The sequence below is a fragment of the Gallinula chloropus genome (genome assembly GCF_964237585.1).
Source record: "Gallinula chloropus genome assembly, chromosome: 2".
Classification (NCBI taxonomy): domain Eukaryota; kingdom Metazoa; phylum Chordata; class Aves; order Gruiformes; family Rallidae; genus Gallinula; species Gallinula chloropus.
In genome coordinates, this window is record NC_140086.1 from 88,177,735 (window position 1) to 88,196,157 (window position 18,423).

An 18,423-nucleotide genomic window follows, 5' to 3' on the forward strand; every position below is an offset into this window, starting at 1 on the left:
AAAACTATGGCAGTACATAATTCCACGTTTTTTCCCCCCTGAATATACACAAGCCACATGGACTAGTATTTACATGCTTTTAACTTCAGCTCTTGTCCAAACAAAACCAGGACCAAAGTCCAGAGATATTTTAAATAAAGATACAAGAACAAAATCCAATCACATTCAATAGCAATATAATTATTTCCATGTCCTGCAGGAGTCCACCTGCGTGTATTTGACCACAGACTGAAAAAGCTTTCCAGACCATACCAGTAATTTACAGGATACAGTATAATTCTGTTTTCTATTTTCAATGAAATAAAAGGAAACAACATGTCAAACCAAACAAACAGGAAACTTACAAAATTAAATCCTACAATGTAGATCAGTATTAGAAGGCAGGTATTTTTTTTATCAAGGACTGATTAAATGAAAGAAACCACTGTGAGGAAGGCAAGGCCTGAGCTTCTCTCACACCAGATGAGTGCCTGTGATGTATCAAAACCACCTCAATTTCCCCAGCCACCTTGCAACTCAGAGCAGCAGCAGCCTGAAGAGCTTGCTCAACCTCTGGCTCATTCAGAATGAGATGATAAAGGTAGGATGAGTGTAACCTAAGATATGGCATGCTTTTCGCAGACCAAAGAGCAAACTTTATCCCATAGAACATTTTAAAAATAGTTTACAGAAAAAAATTCACTGCCAGGAGTTATCTTAGGCTGATAAAGGTGGGGGGTTAGTAAGCAGGACACCAAAAAGTAGGGGCAAAACCCACTTGACCTTGCTATGGAGGTTGCCCAATGGTTTTCCTAGCACTGTGTATCTCCTTATATCCTGCTACAGGCTTCCTCCTTACTGTATTCAGGACTCAAACTTGAGACCTACTGCCAGCTAACACTAGTTTCCAAGCCACCACTTAATGTTAACTGTATCTTTTCTGTCTCTATTTTTTTATTTGTTTCCCTTTTATTTGCTCTATTACTAATATTACCTCCTTTGCATATTTAAGACAAACACCACTAAGAAGTTTCAGGGATGAGAGCACACAAAGAAGCTGAGAAAACTCAGTTTCTTCAGTCTCAAGAAAAGGCAGTTAAAGAGAGATCTCATCACTGTCTATAACAGCCTACAGGGAAGGTGAAGAGCAGACTGAACCAGACAGCCTTGGTGATGGGACAAGGGGAAACACATCGTTTGGAACACAGGGAATTCCAGTAGTATAAGAAGAGTTGTTAAAATTGTTTTTTTAAAACCACAAGATATTGGAACAGGTGCTCAAGAGGTTGTTGACTTTCTGCCCTTGAGGATGCTCAAAACTTGACTGGGCAAGTTCTGCGCAGCCTGCTCTAACTGGACCTTTCTCATGCAAGGAGTTGGACTCAGTGACCCCTACAGCTTTCCTCCAGCCTCCTTTTTCTATCACTCTGGCAGCTAACAACAAATAATGCTTTGCTACAACTGAAATGCAATTTAGTAAGATCAGCAAGAAGTTTCCCGTTAAAACATTCACAGCAAACTGTAAAGTTAATTATAATGTAATACTAACTAAAATATTACTAGAGTATTTTAGTTACAACTGTGTGAAGTCTTTTAGTATCATCTTCCTCTTTGGACAGGAAAAAAGCAAAGAAGAAAAAAGACTATCTAGAAGGTCTAGCAAATACATAATTTAATGACATCTGAACAAAATATAGACTCCAGAGATATTTAATCTAAGTGGCTGGGGACAATTTGTTTCCCCAAACAAGGCCCTCCATGAAAGCATGATCCTTTAATAGAGCTGATAAACTGTTGCTGACTGCATGGATGTACAGGGAGAAAAGCGACCAAACAAACTTTCTCCTTTCACAAAGGTCCTTTGTACATAAATCCAGGATATCTTAATTGGATTGGCTGATTAAAGCTGTGCATGTTGGTTTGTGCTGATGCATTATTTAAAATCATTATGCCAGTTTTGAGATGTAAAAAAATAAACAAGGGCAGGATAAGCACATATAAGCCAAGTTTGTATCAGTTGAGCATGCTCATGGCACAGGACTCCTACACATATTTAAAATAAACCATCCAACCATTTTACTGCTACTTAGAGCAGAGCAATCTGTATTGAAAACCACTGGCAGAAATCCACATCAGGTCATGGCACTGTCTGCAGAGTTTCAAAGTTGAACATTACTCAGTTCTGGACTCCGGCCCCCACCCTGCACAGAAGGGACAGGCTGAAGGCTCGGCCTGGCCTCCTTCCAGCAGAAAGGGGCCAAAGGAAGCACAAAGTACTGTGTTCAAAATAAGCAAACAAGTAAAAGGAATGTTTGCCATCTGCAGATACATGTCCATTTAAGTCAGAAGACATCAGCTGAACGTCTTGAGCATATCCTACCCTGTGGTCATAATAAGTTGTGGTTAGATTTTCACTGGGACTCTGTCTCCAAGAGTGTTTGAGTTCCTGGAATTTCAATCATTTTACCCTAAAAAAAGAATTAAATCTTAAACAAACAGTTTTCACAAAATACTTAACACCCCTTCCCCCAGAAATTCACAAAAAAGACCATCTTATACTTCCCCCCATCCCCCATTAACCTAGACTCCCAGTATATCACTTCCTAATTGTCTTTGGCATAGATTCAAACTATGATCTAGGTAAAGGTTATTTAACTGACAATCACTTCACCACATCACACTAAATTATACTCAGCCCCTTAATTGTTCTGAAGGCTTCTAAAAAAAAAAACCAAACCAAACAAACCAAACCCAACAAAACAGAAGAAACCCAGAGTCAATCAATTTCATACCCATCTGGATCTCCAAGCCACTCCCAAGCTATTACCACACATTAAAGTTGCTGAGTTAACCCATCTGTAGGCAAAAACTCCACCAAGTCTTGTCTACATTCAATTTTCTTTGTCCCAAGAAAGGACCAATATCACCTTGTACCATAAGCAGGTGTCAAGTATCACTCGTATTTTGCCCCACTCATGATCTAAGCAATCTGATTCTGACTCATACAAATAAAAACTAGTTGGAGTTTCACATCTGTTCACCTGAGTTCACACTTTCAAAGAGAAAAAAAAAAACATTTCCAGGTGCCTGCACTAGTAGCCCAAACATCAGTTAGCCATTCTCCATTTTAATCCCAACTTTTTTTGGGCAGGGGAAGCCATAAGTGGCCCTTGCAATGCTTGGGACCTGCTGACTACACAGGAGAGGCAGTACATCTTAGTGTGTCTTACTGCCTTGTCCACCAGCATAAAATGATCTGTTGTTAAATGAGACAAAACTCAAAAAGGAGAAAGAAAAATGTTGGCAAAGCAGAACTTAGATTTCAGCAAATTGCTACTGTTACTTACATATAATCTCACCAGCATAGCTGGGAGTTGTTGGAGTTATAATAGCAGTGACCTCAGTTTCAGTCAGCCTCAAGTTTCACACTTGCTAAACAATCACTGGTGTGTAATTGAAGAGATGATTAATGGAATGAGTGTTTCACACCAGTCAATCAAGTCCTATCCGCTCACAGAATAAAATTTAGAAGTGCAAAAGAAGTCTTTAAAATAATGAGGCTGGTTTCAAGGAAAAAGTCATCAGTAGTGACATACATATTAAGCTTATCATTACAGTTTGCATGAAGAAATGCCATTAGGTGTTTTGAAGCCAAAGAAAAGTAGTTCCACCTTCATGTACCTGTGCAGCTCTGAGTGACAGCAGGGTGCAACTTTAAGACAACAGCTATTTAAGTGTAATTGACAGCCTAAACTGATTTATATTATGCATATGTATTACAACACACAACCTGGCATGAGTACATACTCAGGGAGAGTATAGCAGTTAGAAAAACCCACAACTTTTCACCAGCAAACTCTAAAAACTGCTTCCTTTGCAAACTAAAAAACAATGAATTTTTTGACTCCACATCACTGCTCAAAGCAGACCTACACTTAGCTTCCTAATCATAGAATCACAGAATGGTCTGGGTTGGAAGGGACCTCAAGGATCACAGAATTCCAACCCCCCTGCCACAGGCAGGGCCACCAACCTCCAGGCCTGGACCTACACAAGGTTGCCCAGGGCTTCATCCAACCTGGCCTTGAACACCTCCAGGGATGGGGTATCCATCACCTCTCTGGGCAGCCTGTTCCAGCACCTCACCACTCTCTCTGTAAAGAACTTCCCCCTGATATCTAACCTAAACATTCCCTCCTTTATCTTCAATCCATTCCCCCTTGTCTTGCCATTGTCTACTCTTTTAAAGAGTTGATTCCCCTCCTGTTTATAAACTCCCTTCCAGTACTGGAAGGCTGCAATGAGGTCCCCCCGTGGCCTTCCCTTCTCCAGGCTGAACAAGCCCAGCTCCTTCAGCCTCTCCAACAGTTCCACATCTTTCTTGTATTGCCGGCCCCAGATCTGGACACAGGACTCCAGATGGGGCCTCACGAGGGCAGAGTAGAGAGGGACAATCACCTCCCTGTCCCTGCTGGCCACCCCTCTTCTGATGGAGCCCAGGACACCATTGGCCTTGCGAGCTGCAAGAGCACACTGCTGGCTCATGTTAAATTTCTCATCCACCAGAATCCCCAGGTCCTTCTCAGCAGGGCTACTCTCAAGAACCTCTTCTCCCAGTCTGTATCTACATCTGGGATTCTTTCGGCCCAAGTGCAACACCTTACACTTGGCAGTGCTGAACCTCATTAGGTTCACCTGGGCCCACCTTTCCAGCCTGTCAAGATCCCTCTGGATGGCTTCCTTTCCTACTGTTATGTCAACCACACCACTCAGCTTGGTGTCACCCGCAAACTTGCTGAGGGTCGCTCAATTCTACCATCGATGTCATTGTTAAAGATGTTAAAGAGAACCGGTCCCAAGACAGACCCCTGGGGGACACCACTTGTCACCGGCCTCCACCTGGACATAGACCCATTGACCTCCACCCTTTGGCTACGGTCTGTCAACCAGTTTCTTATCTACTGGATGATCCACCCATCAAATCCACATCTTCAATTTAGAGATAAAGATGCGGCGGGGTACTGTGTCAAAGTCCAGATATATATTGGTTGCCTTCCTTTTATCTACTGATGCTGTCACTCCATCATAGAAGGTCACCAGATTGTTGAGGCACCCTTGGTGAAGCCCTGCTGGCTGTCCCGGATCACGTGCTCATCCCTCATGTGCTCTAACATGCCATCCAAGATCTGTTCCATATTTTCCCAGGCACAGAGGTAGTTCCCACCGTCCTACTTGCTTCCTTACTTACAAACGGGAGTGACATGACCCTTTATTTTAATAAAGGTGCTAATACAGATGCTGATTTGCTTGACTGATATATTTGGGTTTATTTTCGTTTGGATTTATGCTGGTTAGCTGATGTTAATGCATAGAGCCCAGACAGCTTGTAGAAAAAAACTGATTAAGGCTTATACTCCATCAACATTGTTATGAGATCCAGAAAGCAACTCACCTAATTGCTGTGCAGATACAGGTATTTATACACCAACCCCCACTATTAGCATTTTTTAATGCAGGACAAGTGAGGGAGGTAGCACAGAATTAGATGAATATAGGTATTAATGAATAATCAGAAGCTACGTGCCTTGGACTATTAATACTCAGAGTGACAGCACCACAGAGAACAACAGCAATGAACCAGCACTGACCCAAGTCAGCTGAGCAGAGCACCACGTGAACATGTCATACTGCTTCAGGGCCTAAGCCGGCTCTGTCCCTGCTCTTGCCCCTCACCCCGGCAGCCGCAGCATAGCATGAACCACAGGAGATCATGAGGAGCCAGCTACACGCATCAGTACAAGGCACATCCTATGACTACACTGGGTGTAAGCCTCACAAAATTAACCCAATAGTATTGTCCATTTCTTTCACATAGTGAAGAGTTAATGTTCCTGTCATACTATAATACCTGCTATAGAATCCTGAACTAACCACATTCAAAATTTTAACGGCTCTGTAGTACTCCAAGATGGATTTCAGGTTACACACATATTTAAAACAAAGAAAAGCCAAGAATGTTTTTAAAGGGTATTTTTATGAGCCTTAGGGGGTTCATTAGCATTGAATTACCAATGCTTCCTCTAAGCTTCCATTACACTAGGCATAGTAATCAATTCAAGCAATTTTTACTTATGGCCTCATGTGATGGATCTTTCAAAAATTTCTTACCTTCTAGTTCTATGATAAAGATAACACTTTCTATGATAAAAAGTTCACATCCAGCTGTGCTTTTTATACATAAGCAGTATAAAAAGATTCTCTGCTTACCTTAACATGATCAAAAACCCACGTATCAAGCTTGGCTGCATCATCGGCTCCAAAGTCTTCACTTTCTGCTGTGTAGCAGAATGTATAAACATGATCTCCCGTAGCACCTGCAAAAGCCATATAGATGGGATAGGAGACATAACAGTTTTGTTCCTTTTCTCATAGTAAAAATTACACTAATATTAATCTACAGCAGTAGAAACTTATCAAGAATGACAATCCTGAAAGAAGTCAAAGAAGTTTTCTCCAACCTTAAACTTGCCCATTATTTAGGGGGTTTTGGGTTTGAATGCAAGGGTTTTTGGGGGTGTTTTGAGGGTGGGGTGTGTGTAAGAAAATGTACTTAGCTTTTGGTTGTTAAACTGAATCATACAAGGTCTTTAATGTCCTATCAATGAGGCCTTTTACACAGGAAAACATAATGTATTACATATAAGACAAGCAGCATCAGGAAGAATATAACTTATTTACCATACATCAACTGTAGGAGACAACACAGTGTCGAAAGCCAAGCAAACAACTTCAGAAATAGAATGTTCAGAGTCTGCATCTTTAAGTCATGGATTTAAAATACAAGAGGGAGAACCACTGGACTATGTTAAGGCATAAAGTACAACATGAGGGCCACTGATGCGAAAACAAGGCAATTGAATTCTGTATCCTCTGTTGGGGAGGGGAGAAGATAAAGATCTAGAATGAAGTAAACTTCTGAAGTCCTGGGAAGACCTGAAGTTTGGTGGTGTTTAATGAAATAATTCAGTCAATGCTGAGTTGTTACAGCTCATGGATGCTGTTTCTACAGTGACTATGCAAACTCCCAAAGGGGAAAGTGTTCTTCAATCAGTTGATGGCCAGACAGAATATAACTGATTTTCTGGATGTCACAATTCTATAATGCAGTTTTGTAAGCTTCCAGGCTCGTGAATGAAATAACACCTCAGTATAAGGGAGCTGCTTAACAAAGATTATGTCCAAACCCACAGAAGGGATGCAGATATTTCAGGCCAGGAAGATGAAAGCTGGCACAGATTTCCTGGTGCAGCCCCCTCTTGCCCCCAGGAGACATTACTACTACTTAAAACTCTGAACACTCACTGCAGTTCTGAAAGTAAAGGAAGAAAATACTCCCAGGCATTAAAAAAGTGAATTGGGCATAAATTAGTTCAAAAGAAGAAATAAGCCCTGGCCATCGCTGTCAGAATGACTGATGGCCTAAGAGAGTACAGTGCCATCCTGTTTTTCTGCAGTGTCACAGAAAACTCAAGACCACCTGTCTTTGTGCCACACCACAGCAACCAAATGAAAGCATGCATTTTGCAGACCAGGCAAAGTAACATACCTACTACTCACCTGTTTCTAATTTCTACCAGAGTGAAAAAACCCCTGCTACCCACCCCTGCATTACTACAAAGAGAAACAGTGAGAAAATGAAGCCATATTGGGAAAGTTGTGGAGTGTCTGGATAGCCTATAAAATAACTGATTTATTATTTTAAATAATAAATCCTACGTTGCAAAATGAAGTTATATTTCTGTCATCTGAGAGGTGGCAGGCAGTGGTATGTGCAACACTTCATATCTGAAGATGAGGAAGCAAAGCTAGGATAGAGAAGTAGAAGGAACTCAAAGGTGAAAAGGGTCCTTCAGATGCAAGCACAGAGCTTTACTGGGTTTGGTGATGCCATCATGCTAAAGGAAGTAACTTGAGGTTCCAGAAACTCCCACACAACCTATTCCTGTTGCAGACTTGCCTGGCCCATCATCTTGTCCTCAGCATCAACATTCAACTGTAGGGTCAAGAATCAAATTATCACCCTCTTACAGTAAGTTTTACAACCACCAGAAAGTGAAGCTTATGCTCTGCTGGTGGAGCAGGTCCTGTGTCCAACAAACCTGTCAAGTGCTGCAGCCCAGACCAGCAGGAAACTTTTGCTAGCAGATATTACAGGGACAAAAGAGAAGAAAAAAGAACGAAGGCACAAGGCCTGTCAGGCACTGATCTGACAGAGCATGAGCATCAGGGAGTTATCATCAAACACAGCCAGGTGAGGAACAGGAGAAGTACTGCACTTGTCTTGGTGCACCATAGGAACACAGAACTAGGAGACAGAGAGGTCTGTCCGCCCAGAATAACCCAAACAAAGGCTTGTCCCACTTGTCCCCATGTTCTCAATGATACCCTGCTTCATACTCTAGCTAAACAATGACTCTAGCCTTGCTCCTAGTTTCCAAGAGAGAGAAAAAGAACCTGTGGAACCAACTGCAATCTGGGTGCAAAGGACTAATACCTACTTTCTTTAGCAGAAGCAACAATCTCAGCCCTTTACAAAACAGCGCAGGGCTGGACTGTTCCAAGTCAAACCTCAGTTTCTGTCTAAGCAGAAAACACTCAATTTTAAAGAGCATTCTGGCAATAAACTAGGCATTTTCGAAGTACATTGTTTTCAGATAAATTAAAGGTCATAATATGAAAAAATGATGGAAAGTAAGGTTAAAATTAGCACAATGAATTTGTGTTGTTTAAGTAAGTTTAACTATTAGAAACATACAATTTCAGCAGGATTAAATCGCACACCAGTTCCAAAGGTACCTTGCACATTTTCTCAGACTAAAACACTAATCACACAGTCATTGAGACTAATTTATATTTCATACATATGTATTTTGATATTGAAAGAGATATGTGAGCATTTTATTTACTTTCTCTATAGAATCCTCAACCATTTCACTGAAATATTTTATGACAGGAAAAGTACCTGTGGAATACAGACAATGACAGGAAACAAAGGATTCTTCTCTCCTTCCCCCCAAAAAAATCAGCTGATATGTAGTTTTTAAGCATCATTCAATGAAAGCAATGAAACAGCTAATAAAATCCTGAACATTTTGACATGATAAAACACACACACACAGAGTCCTGTCTGACCTCACTAATTAGCATCATAGAAAAAGGGAAAGAAGTTATATTCCCCCATCTCCTTTTGGGCCTTCTTTTTTTAAAATAAAGAACACTTGATTCCATAATCTTCTGGTTTATAAAGCTTCTCCTCTTTGGAAATTTTGTGTGTTATAAAATCATTTCTGTATCATAAAACAACACCCATTTGGAAGAAGGAGACGTACCTTTTTTCTACTAAAAGAAGTTAATAAACCTTTCTCATGAGAAACTGACTCATTTTCCTATACAACATCTACTTCTCAGATGCAACGCTGCACTAAACATTCCTCAGTTCTGCAGGATTTCCCTCCCCCTGCAAAAGAAAGCTCCACTGTTGATGCCACTCAGAACAAGCCATATTGAGAGACACCGCAACAATATGGTATAACTGTTGCACATCCCTCCAGATAACATCAAAGCTGCTTCCAAGTCCTCTGCTTATCTTCTTATTCAAACAAAACTAGTGGAAGGACAAGGCTCTGGGAGATTCTTTAATTCTCCAAATATTTTCCCAAGAACATGTCTCAAAAAATGTAAATAATCTGTGCAAGGGCAGCGTGCTACCTTTCCCCTCTCCCAAGCCACTATCACAATATTCACAAATAGCAGCTGTAATATGAGGTCATGGGAAATTATCAGGAGATAATTACCATAAGCCTTAGAGAATCAAGAAAGGAACTGAGAAGAGGTGGGTGTATGTGTGTGGAAGGAGGAAAAGGGGAAGAGACTGGAGTTCAGAAAAAGTTCAAGATTCATCATGAGAAATATGCTGCATGCTTTTCCTAAACCAGTATTAGACTCTACTCCTATCCTGCCTATTACACTTGTCTGATTTGTCCATGCAAATGCTTAGAGCACAACAGCAGCACGTGCCCCTAGTTTGCTCCCTTTTCACTTTAGTCTGGTTTATCCTGAGACTATGGGAAAGGGTGTACATACCCTCATTCCTTCAAGCATGAAAGGAAATTAAACTTGGAGACCCTTTAAACATTTGAAATGCTGCTCAGCAGTCTCTTCATAGTCAAAGACAAACTGTACTGGGCTGACAAGACTTAAACACACTGCACACCATGGGAGGTAAACAGCTCAGTTTCAGGAAAAGCACCAGGCAGTTCCTGCTTACATATACATCTTCTGTTCTGGAGAAGCAGGATAACCCACTTCTCCAGCTCAGACACTCCAGAAACATGGCTGCAGTTCTATCACCTGACTTGCTGGGACCTGCAAGAAGAGGAAGAAAAATCCCAGCTGCAATCTTGCAAGAGCTTTAAACCTCAACCAAACTAAAAAGTATTAAAGTTCTTGTAAGTAAGGGTGTGTTTTCTTTAGTATGCTGACAGAATTAGCTGAGGCCTACTTAAATGGATGAGTAATAAATAGGGATATCCTCTTCAAAGGCTTGGGGCTTTTTCTCCACCGAGTCTTGAATTCATGAAGTAGCAATCAGATATACAAACTAGAAATACTTCATTCACCTTCTTTAACTAAAAAATTCCAAGTGCCTCTATTTTACGACCTGATAACTATGTGTTCAAGATGCACAGAACTTAAACCTTACCTTTTGCAAACATTGGCAAAATATCCGGGCTTCCCCAGCTCCAAGTATATTTACTTTCATTGAAAACAGAGTCAAATTCCACTGGATTCTCCTTCCATCCTGTTAAACAAACATACCTGGATTTAAATGGGGTTGCCAGATCTCATTTACTGCTAAGATTAATAAGATTGATAGTCCATGCAAAAAGTTTTTCTTTTGCTGTGGTTGGGTTTTTTTAGTTTTGTTTTTAAAGTTTCCCTTATATTATTTCACAATGAACTCTACTTTGGAAGACTTGGTTTTACTAGGAGTTCAACCTCTATTTGCAATTAGGTCCCCATTCCTTAGAAGTGAGCTGAAAACCTAAGCCAATGTCATTATTCAGGGATTCAAACTGACTAAACATGCAGCTGGTTTACCTTCTAAATAGCTAAAATTCTCCTGAACTCTAAATCCCCTGTTGTCTGAACTCAACTTTTGGCATTTTAGGCAATAAATTAGACACTCATATATCATGTTTCCAGCAGTCATGTTCCACCTCGTCACAATAAAGCCTTCATGATCTTCTGTTTCCATGACAAGGCAGCTGACAGAAACAGAGAGATGTTCCTACAGGCAATTCCTGCCAATCCTGCATTTGTAGCAAATGGTGGAAGGAAGAACCCTTTGATTAGGAACATGGACAAGACCAAGTAATTCCTCTTATCTCCCTTGTCCAAAGCCAACACACACCAGGCCCAGAAGCCTGGGGGAAGGCAGAGACCACACAAAAGACCAAGCCAGTAAAGTGAAGGCTTGTTCCACATTATGAACCACCACGCATGTAATAACACAAGCTGCAGACAAACCACACAGGTGGGGTTTTCACCTTATTTTGCTACTGATTCTCCAAGTCAACCCAGCCATGGTTCAGCTGAGACTGCAGTTCACTTCTTAATTGTGACATCTACTTAGCCAACTCCCATTACATCCCAAATGATAATTAAAAACTATGTGACATGAAGAGGTCACTCCATAACATATTTCTGCTTTTAAATTCAGCATCCTAATTTTTATGTAAGCTATTTTCATACCTATCAATATAAAGAGCGGGAAACGCATCCAAAATTATTTTCTATATCATCTTGGTACACAAATCACAATGCAGGTATTTACCAACAGTCAGCTAGAAGCCAAGCATATTACTTAAACACCTTATTTTTCAGGACAGTGTTCAAAGCTCGAGGACCAACGTACCTTTAGCAACTGCACTGACATCTTCATAAAATCCAGCTATAAGTGCAACATGTCCTGGCCTGGATTCTGTTGGGACCCGGGTGTGAGATATTCCCCAGCTGCCCTTATTCTCTAGAATACTCCTGAAAACAGGATACAAGACAGTTAATGTTTATGACTTCTCGACAGTACAATTAATTACACATAAAAAGAGTTGCAGGTAGATGTGAGGCAAGAAATGAAAGAAAACCAAACAAAACAAACCACCCTAACAAACCAACACAAAAACCCCCAGACTAAAACTGACTTTCATGACTGCCTGCTGTGCAGCAAAACAAGCAGAACATTCACCTGCATGTTGTTTTATATTATAACACCCCACAGAGAACATTACTATTGTAGCCCATCAGTACTGCAAACAGTCTGAGTTTAGCTGGTGCTCTAATACACTTAGCATTAACATACTGGGGTTTTTTCTGCTGCTTTCTGCTACAGCTTATTTTTTTAATCCCCTAACAGATTGTTTCTGCCTGATGGTACTTTGCTCTTTCCATTTAGCTTGAAAGCGTCTAGTTCAATCTTCTCTTTCTCCTTAAATACGCTCAATTATAAGGTAGTTCCTTGTGACCATGTCTGTCGTTATCTGTGCTGCATACTGAAAGGCAGCGTCAAAAGAATTTAAAAGCCACATAAATCCAAGGTGCAAATCATTTCAGCAACATGGAGAAAATGTAAGTAGACCTTGAATCTTTTGCAATTAAACCAAAGTGAAGGAGAATACCTTCTCACCCCCTGTACAGAAAGACATAAATTTTCTAGGGAGTCTGGACATACTAGAGTTCTAACAGATAAAACCCAAAGAAAACAGAGGACAAAGCCCACGTGTAAGAAAGGGCCTCATAAACTACTCTTGTCTGCTCAAGATAAGAACAGCTGGAGCCTGTCGGAGCAAGCAGTGAGCATTACCATATGCTGTTTTCCTGTCTCCATCTTCTGGAAGAAGAGAAAGACTCACTGTCCACTGTCAAAGCACGGGGAAAGAAAGAAAAACAGAACACCCCAGGACATACCTTATACTAAGGTTCAGGATAAAAAAAAAGTAGCAGAATTTTCTGAACAAATTCAAAGCAGTTTTTAAGAGTCAAGTTTACCAGGAAATTTAATTTCTCTTGTTCATGATAGAAGCTATAAAACTTGATATACTTTTACCAGATAGGTTTTAGTCCAAGTAGATTCTAAGTTCATGCACTGCAACTTTAAGAGACATTTTATACAACTGTTAATTACAAGATCTGTGCATTCAGCTCTCAATTTATTCCTTACTAATGAATGAAGAATCAAGCCACAACCTACAACTTCAGGCTCCAATCTAAGCTCACAGGATTCACAGTTTGCTTGCTGGTTTATTTGAGTTTGGTTTTTTAACTCATCTTAAACCTCCCATTCTTCGGCCTACTTGAAAGCTCATGGGACTCTCTGGAACTGCCCAAGTATTACAGCGAAACATGTAAAAGACAATACAGTACTCTGACTTGTTATTCCTAGCTCTCATCTCAGGTAGGTTTTAAGACAAGTTGTACTGAAAAAACCTACTAATTTAATACTTAAATAATTTTTTTTCACAGTGTTGTTTAATTTATTCTCATTGGAGATCCCGTCCCAAACATACTGCACTAGCGTTAGTGGAAGATTTAAGACAAAAATAAAACACTTTTGGCCCTCCTCACAATTTGTTGTCACAACAGGTAGAAAATTAGTCAGGATTTGATTTCTATTGAGTTGGCAAGTAATCTTTTACCTTTGCTTTTTGGGGCTGTATCACAGGATTTGAAGTCAACAATGACACATACCAAGCAGGGGAAAAAAAAAAGCCAGATACTGTCATTTACCTGTGCAATATTAATTTATGTGGTTTTAATTATTTCAAAGGCTTTTATGCAGAAAAAACCCATTTCTAGATAATATAACACATGTACACTGTCCAATATCCTTGACAGTATAAATTTTAGCTACCCGTAACAATGAATACGAGTAATATACTAGTATGTCTGTAAAGTGTCAGGCAAGGAAGAAATCTCCTCTTGAACTTTGCTACAAGAATGGTTTTTGCTCATTTAAAGATAATCTTTCCTTGCTAACAATGCAGCAGCTCCCCTAGTGCTCCACCTGGATGAGAAGAGTAATCTGTCTGTTTCATTGCCCACTACAAGTGGGTAAGGGACTGAACATTTGGCACTTAGGAATGAATGTGCAAAAAAAAAGAACTTCATATTAAAATGCATATACTTTGGGTTAATATTATTGAAAAAGGAAAGCTCAGACAGAAACAATGTGGCAGAATAAGAAAGGAAGCACTTGCAGCAACAAACATCTGATCTTGTCATCCTGCTTACAAGATTAGTTTACAGAAGTGTAGCTCAAAGGTTTTGTGACAAAACACCAAGCCTCTTGCTTTGAAATCACAGCAGTGTGTAGCAGAGCTGAAGATAAGCCTCGGAGCACCTGGCCCTTGCCTTTCAGAAGGCACAACATGCCACATGTTTTTTCTTTTCCTCTCACACACACATCCCCACATAGGTAATTATATGTAGAATTAGAAGTAAGAGAAATACAGATGGCACTTCAAATCTCCCCTGGCATTTTATTCCACTCAGTGAGCCACCAGCGTGTTGTTTGAAACAAAGCAACTCTTCCTGCCCATTCCCCCGTGCACTTTCAGTGCAGGTGACAATGTTTTACTTCTACAGATTTTGAAATATAAAGTCTGTAACTCCACAACCAAGGTAGAGACAGCAAAAGTGCAAGCTGATGATTTAATGCTGTCATCATTTAACTCCAGCTGTCAACTAAGGCCTGCACAGCCCTGTGCTCACTCCTCTCGCTTCAGGATGGGGGAGAGAATCTGAAGACTTAAAGTAACAAAGCTTGTGAGCTGAGCTAAAGACAGTTCAACAGGGAAAGCAAAAGCCATGTGCAAAAGCAAAGCAGGACAAGGAATTGATTCCCCACTTCCCATGGGCAGGCAGGTGTTCAGCCATCTCCAGGACTACAGGGCTTTATCCTGTTTTAATAGTTACTTGGCAAAACAAATGCCATCACTCTGAGTGTTGCCCTTACATGTGTGCCCTCCCCCCTTCCTTTTCCCCCAGCTTTAAATGCTGAGCATCACATCGTGGGGTATGGAATATCCCTTTGGTCAGTTGGGTCAGCTGTCCCAGCCATGTCCTCTCCCAAATTCTTGTGCATCACCAGCTAACTCACTGGTGGGATGGTGTGAGGAGCAGTAAAGGCCTCGTCTCTGCGTAAACCCTGCTCAGCAGTAACAAAAAACAGATGTTATCAGCGCTGTTTTCAGCACAAATCCAAAACACAGCCCGGTACTAGATAATATGAAGAACATGAACTCTAGCCCAGCCAAAACCAACACAAATACATGGTTTAACTTTCCATTTCTAGATAGGCATGATAAGGCTGAATGGCTGAAACTGAAAAAAAAAATCCATTTTAACTCTTTCACAGCCACTCCCCACCACTGCTCCTGGTGATGGGCCCATTACAACACTCACACTTTGTTGATGGTGCAAAAAGGCCAACAGCTTTACGGCTAAGAGAAGAACCTGCTCTGGAGGAAGTAGTGAAGTCCACTGCTAAAAGACAACATGGAAATCTCACACTGATGTGGCAGACAGCACCTTAGAAAAACACTGACAGGACAAGTAATGCCATATAAGCTGGTAAGTGCTGTAGGAAGCGATTTCTGTAGAGACTGCAAACATTCTAACGGCTTCAGATGACTGATTGTTCTGCCTTGCTGTGATAATTCAAGCCAGACCAACGCTATTACACAAAAGTTGTCTTATTTAATACTGTCTACTTTTCTTACACTAAGAAATTGCCATTTTTTTAATGATCAAATAATTATCTTGATATAAGGAAACAGAGAGGATGATGAAAATTAGTTCTAAGCACTCAGTGCTATGACTTTTAACACTCTTTCTTTGGCAGGATTAGTTTTTCACAATCTTAAACCAAATCATTCCATTAAGCAATCAGACACACACCAGAGAGCAGAAGGGAGGCAGCAGGGTCACGTACACAGGAAGGGCGTAACAAATAGGAAGTGGCAGCCTGCTGTTAGATCCATTCAGGCCATCTTTTCTAATCACTCCTTAAAAAGCCTCATCAGGAGCTTCGAATTAGAAGACAAGCACGTTAATGAAGTACTACTCCTAAACTGAACATCCAGGAAGCAGTTTAAATTAATGACTCTGTTAGGCTTCAGAACTGATACCACGCTGATGTGAACGGAGAAAGTTCACACTCTCAGCCTGTAGTCTTCAGAGGACAATATTAACTTAATTTACTCTGCTGGTGGTTTAGCAGCTTCACTGACCACAAGGGACACCGACTCAGATTCACACTTTTCTGCAGAGCACTGCGAAGTCTGCTACTTCAAAGGCAGAGGGAAGGCAGTACACAAGCCACAACACAACAGCTGCCATGGCTCCTCTTGTTCTCTTTTGAACACTACATGGGGCTGCCTCCAGAAGCGAAATCTTCCGGATCAGCAGCGCTTTCAGATGGACTTACCTCAGGTAAGGCGCTCGGGATGTGTTATGGCCGCTCAGTTCATACAGCGCATCTGCCCGCAGGCCGTCAGCGACAAAGAGCACCAGGCGTTTTGCCGGAGGGGGCAGCGGAGTCTGGTGAGGACTCATTCCGTGAACCAGGGGAGAGCTGAAGTAGATGTCAAAAATGGAGACCAGGAACACACAATGCACGAGGAGACCAGCGAGCACAAAGACTGGTACACCCATGGCAACAGCAGGCTGGCAGGGCAGAGCCCAGCACTGAGGAGGAGTGAGAAAAAATGAAGTTAGTCGGATGAGGCTTGGCATAATTAACGTTTATTTCACTTATTAGAGGAGTACCACGACCACAGGCATGACCCAGGATCCATAAGCAGTCTCTGCTTCCAAAAAGCAGAAGTTCTGGTCAAAAGTCACGACGTGACTAACTCAGACTTTCAAACAGGCATTAGTAGTTCTCAGTAACTCATCTCTGGTGTTTAGCGGGGCATCAGATGGCTTCAGAAGGACCACCGAACCAAGGCGGTTCGTCCGAGACTGAGCGGGTCTCGGTCCCGCCCATCAGTGCCGGCCGGCTCGGGCCGTCTCCGTGCCCACACTGCCCCCTGCCGGCTGGCCGCGGCACAGCGCGGAGGCCGGCTCGGGCACCCGCAGGCCGAGGGCAGCAGGGACAGCCGCCCCGCAGCCAGTGCCCACCCAGCCCGGCCTTTTCCCAGCTCACTATCAGTTCTGGGCTCCTTACATCCTGCCGAGACACAGAAACTTCTTTTTTAAAGGAAGAAAGTTGCTCTGCTGAGCGTTCTGAAACAGGTGACAGAAGCACAACAGCTGAAGGACGGGTTTATGGGTTAATAAGACGCCTTTTTTGATGTTTTTTTCCTTCCCTGCCCTGCCCTTCCCTGCAGCCTCCCCTAACAGGCCCACCAGGAACGCGCGTGTCCGACACGCAGACTGAGGGGTGCCCACGATGCCGACCGAAGGCTGTGCCAATACATGTACCGGCTCTGCTAGGTGTGGGATGTGCCCCTGAGTGAGGTTTACTTCTGACAGAGTACTACTGGCCCTGTCCAGGCTGCTTAGTTACTTAAACACCTGCTAATTATCATCAGCCTTAACAAAACAACACCTCCACTTACCAATTTTGAAACAGACGTTCCTAACAGCATGGAAGGTTTGGATATTCCATTACCAATGTAAACACACACCTCTCTCCAAGAGAAACTGTTTCAGAATCCAGTTAGTGCCTCTCAATGACAATGTGTACAGTTTATCTTGTTACTTACGCAGAATTCCAGCAGCTGGACAGACACAGCCAGCCACCACACATCACACCAGAAAAACCACCCCTCCACACACTAAAAATATATATATTGAAAGTTAATACATATTATTACTTACTAATACAAAGAAAATTTAGCTCTGTATGCAGCTTAGCCATAACTTCTAATGCCACCCGCATTTTCCCTACTGAAAGGCAGGCTGAACAACTCCAATCCGAATCAGAAATTTTAATATAGTTATTTTACATTTTAGAAATTAAGAGAAAAGCATCTAACAAGACTGAGATAACTAAATGCAACATTTCAGAAGAGACACATAGCAGTCATGCTTAAGTGATCATACTCAAACTTTTCATTAATCAAGAACTTACATGCTTCTACGTCTACTAGTGAGGTGCCAAGAGAGAGACAAGACTTGGAATATTTGTAAAAATCAGTTTTGTTTTCAAGTACTCAGGGTTCCTGCCTGAGTTTAAATACATGAAACCACACTCACAGAAATATTATCATTAAGTTGAATGCATCGTTCATATCTACTGAATCACAAAGCTACTTATCAGAGACGTGACAAATAGACATGGAAACTAACAACTTCAGATATTAATGAAGGAAAGCATTT

General features: G+C 41.5%; 1 protein-coding gene across 1 annotated transcript in view; it reads right to left on the minus strand.

Annotated features, from left to right (window-relative positions):
- PIGN (phosphatidylinositol glycan anchor biosynthesis class N) overlaps positions 1–16,752 on the minus strand; it is a gene marked incomplete at its 5' end in the record, with an annotated part of 88,182 nt that extends 71,430 nt beyond the window's left edge. The window contains 4 exons of the mRNA XM_084279732.1: positions 6,247–6,353; positions 10,742–10,840; positions 11,957–12,078; positions 16,526–16,752. Coding sequence (XP_084135858.1) covers positions 6,247–6,353; positions 10,742–10,840; positions 11,957–12,078; positions 16,526–16,752 — 555 coding nt within the window. The remainder of the gene's footprint in view (positions 1–6,246; positions 6,354–10,741; positions 10,841–11,956; positions 12,079–16,525) is intronic.
- Between the last annotated feature and the right edge of the window lie 1,671 nt (positions 16,753–18,423).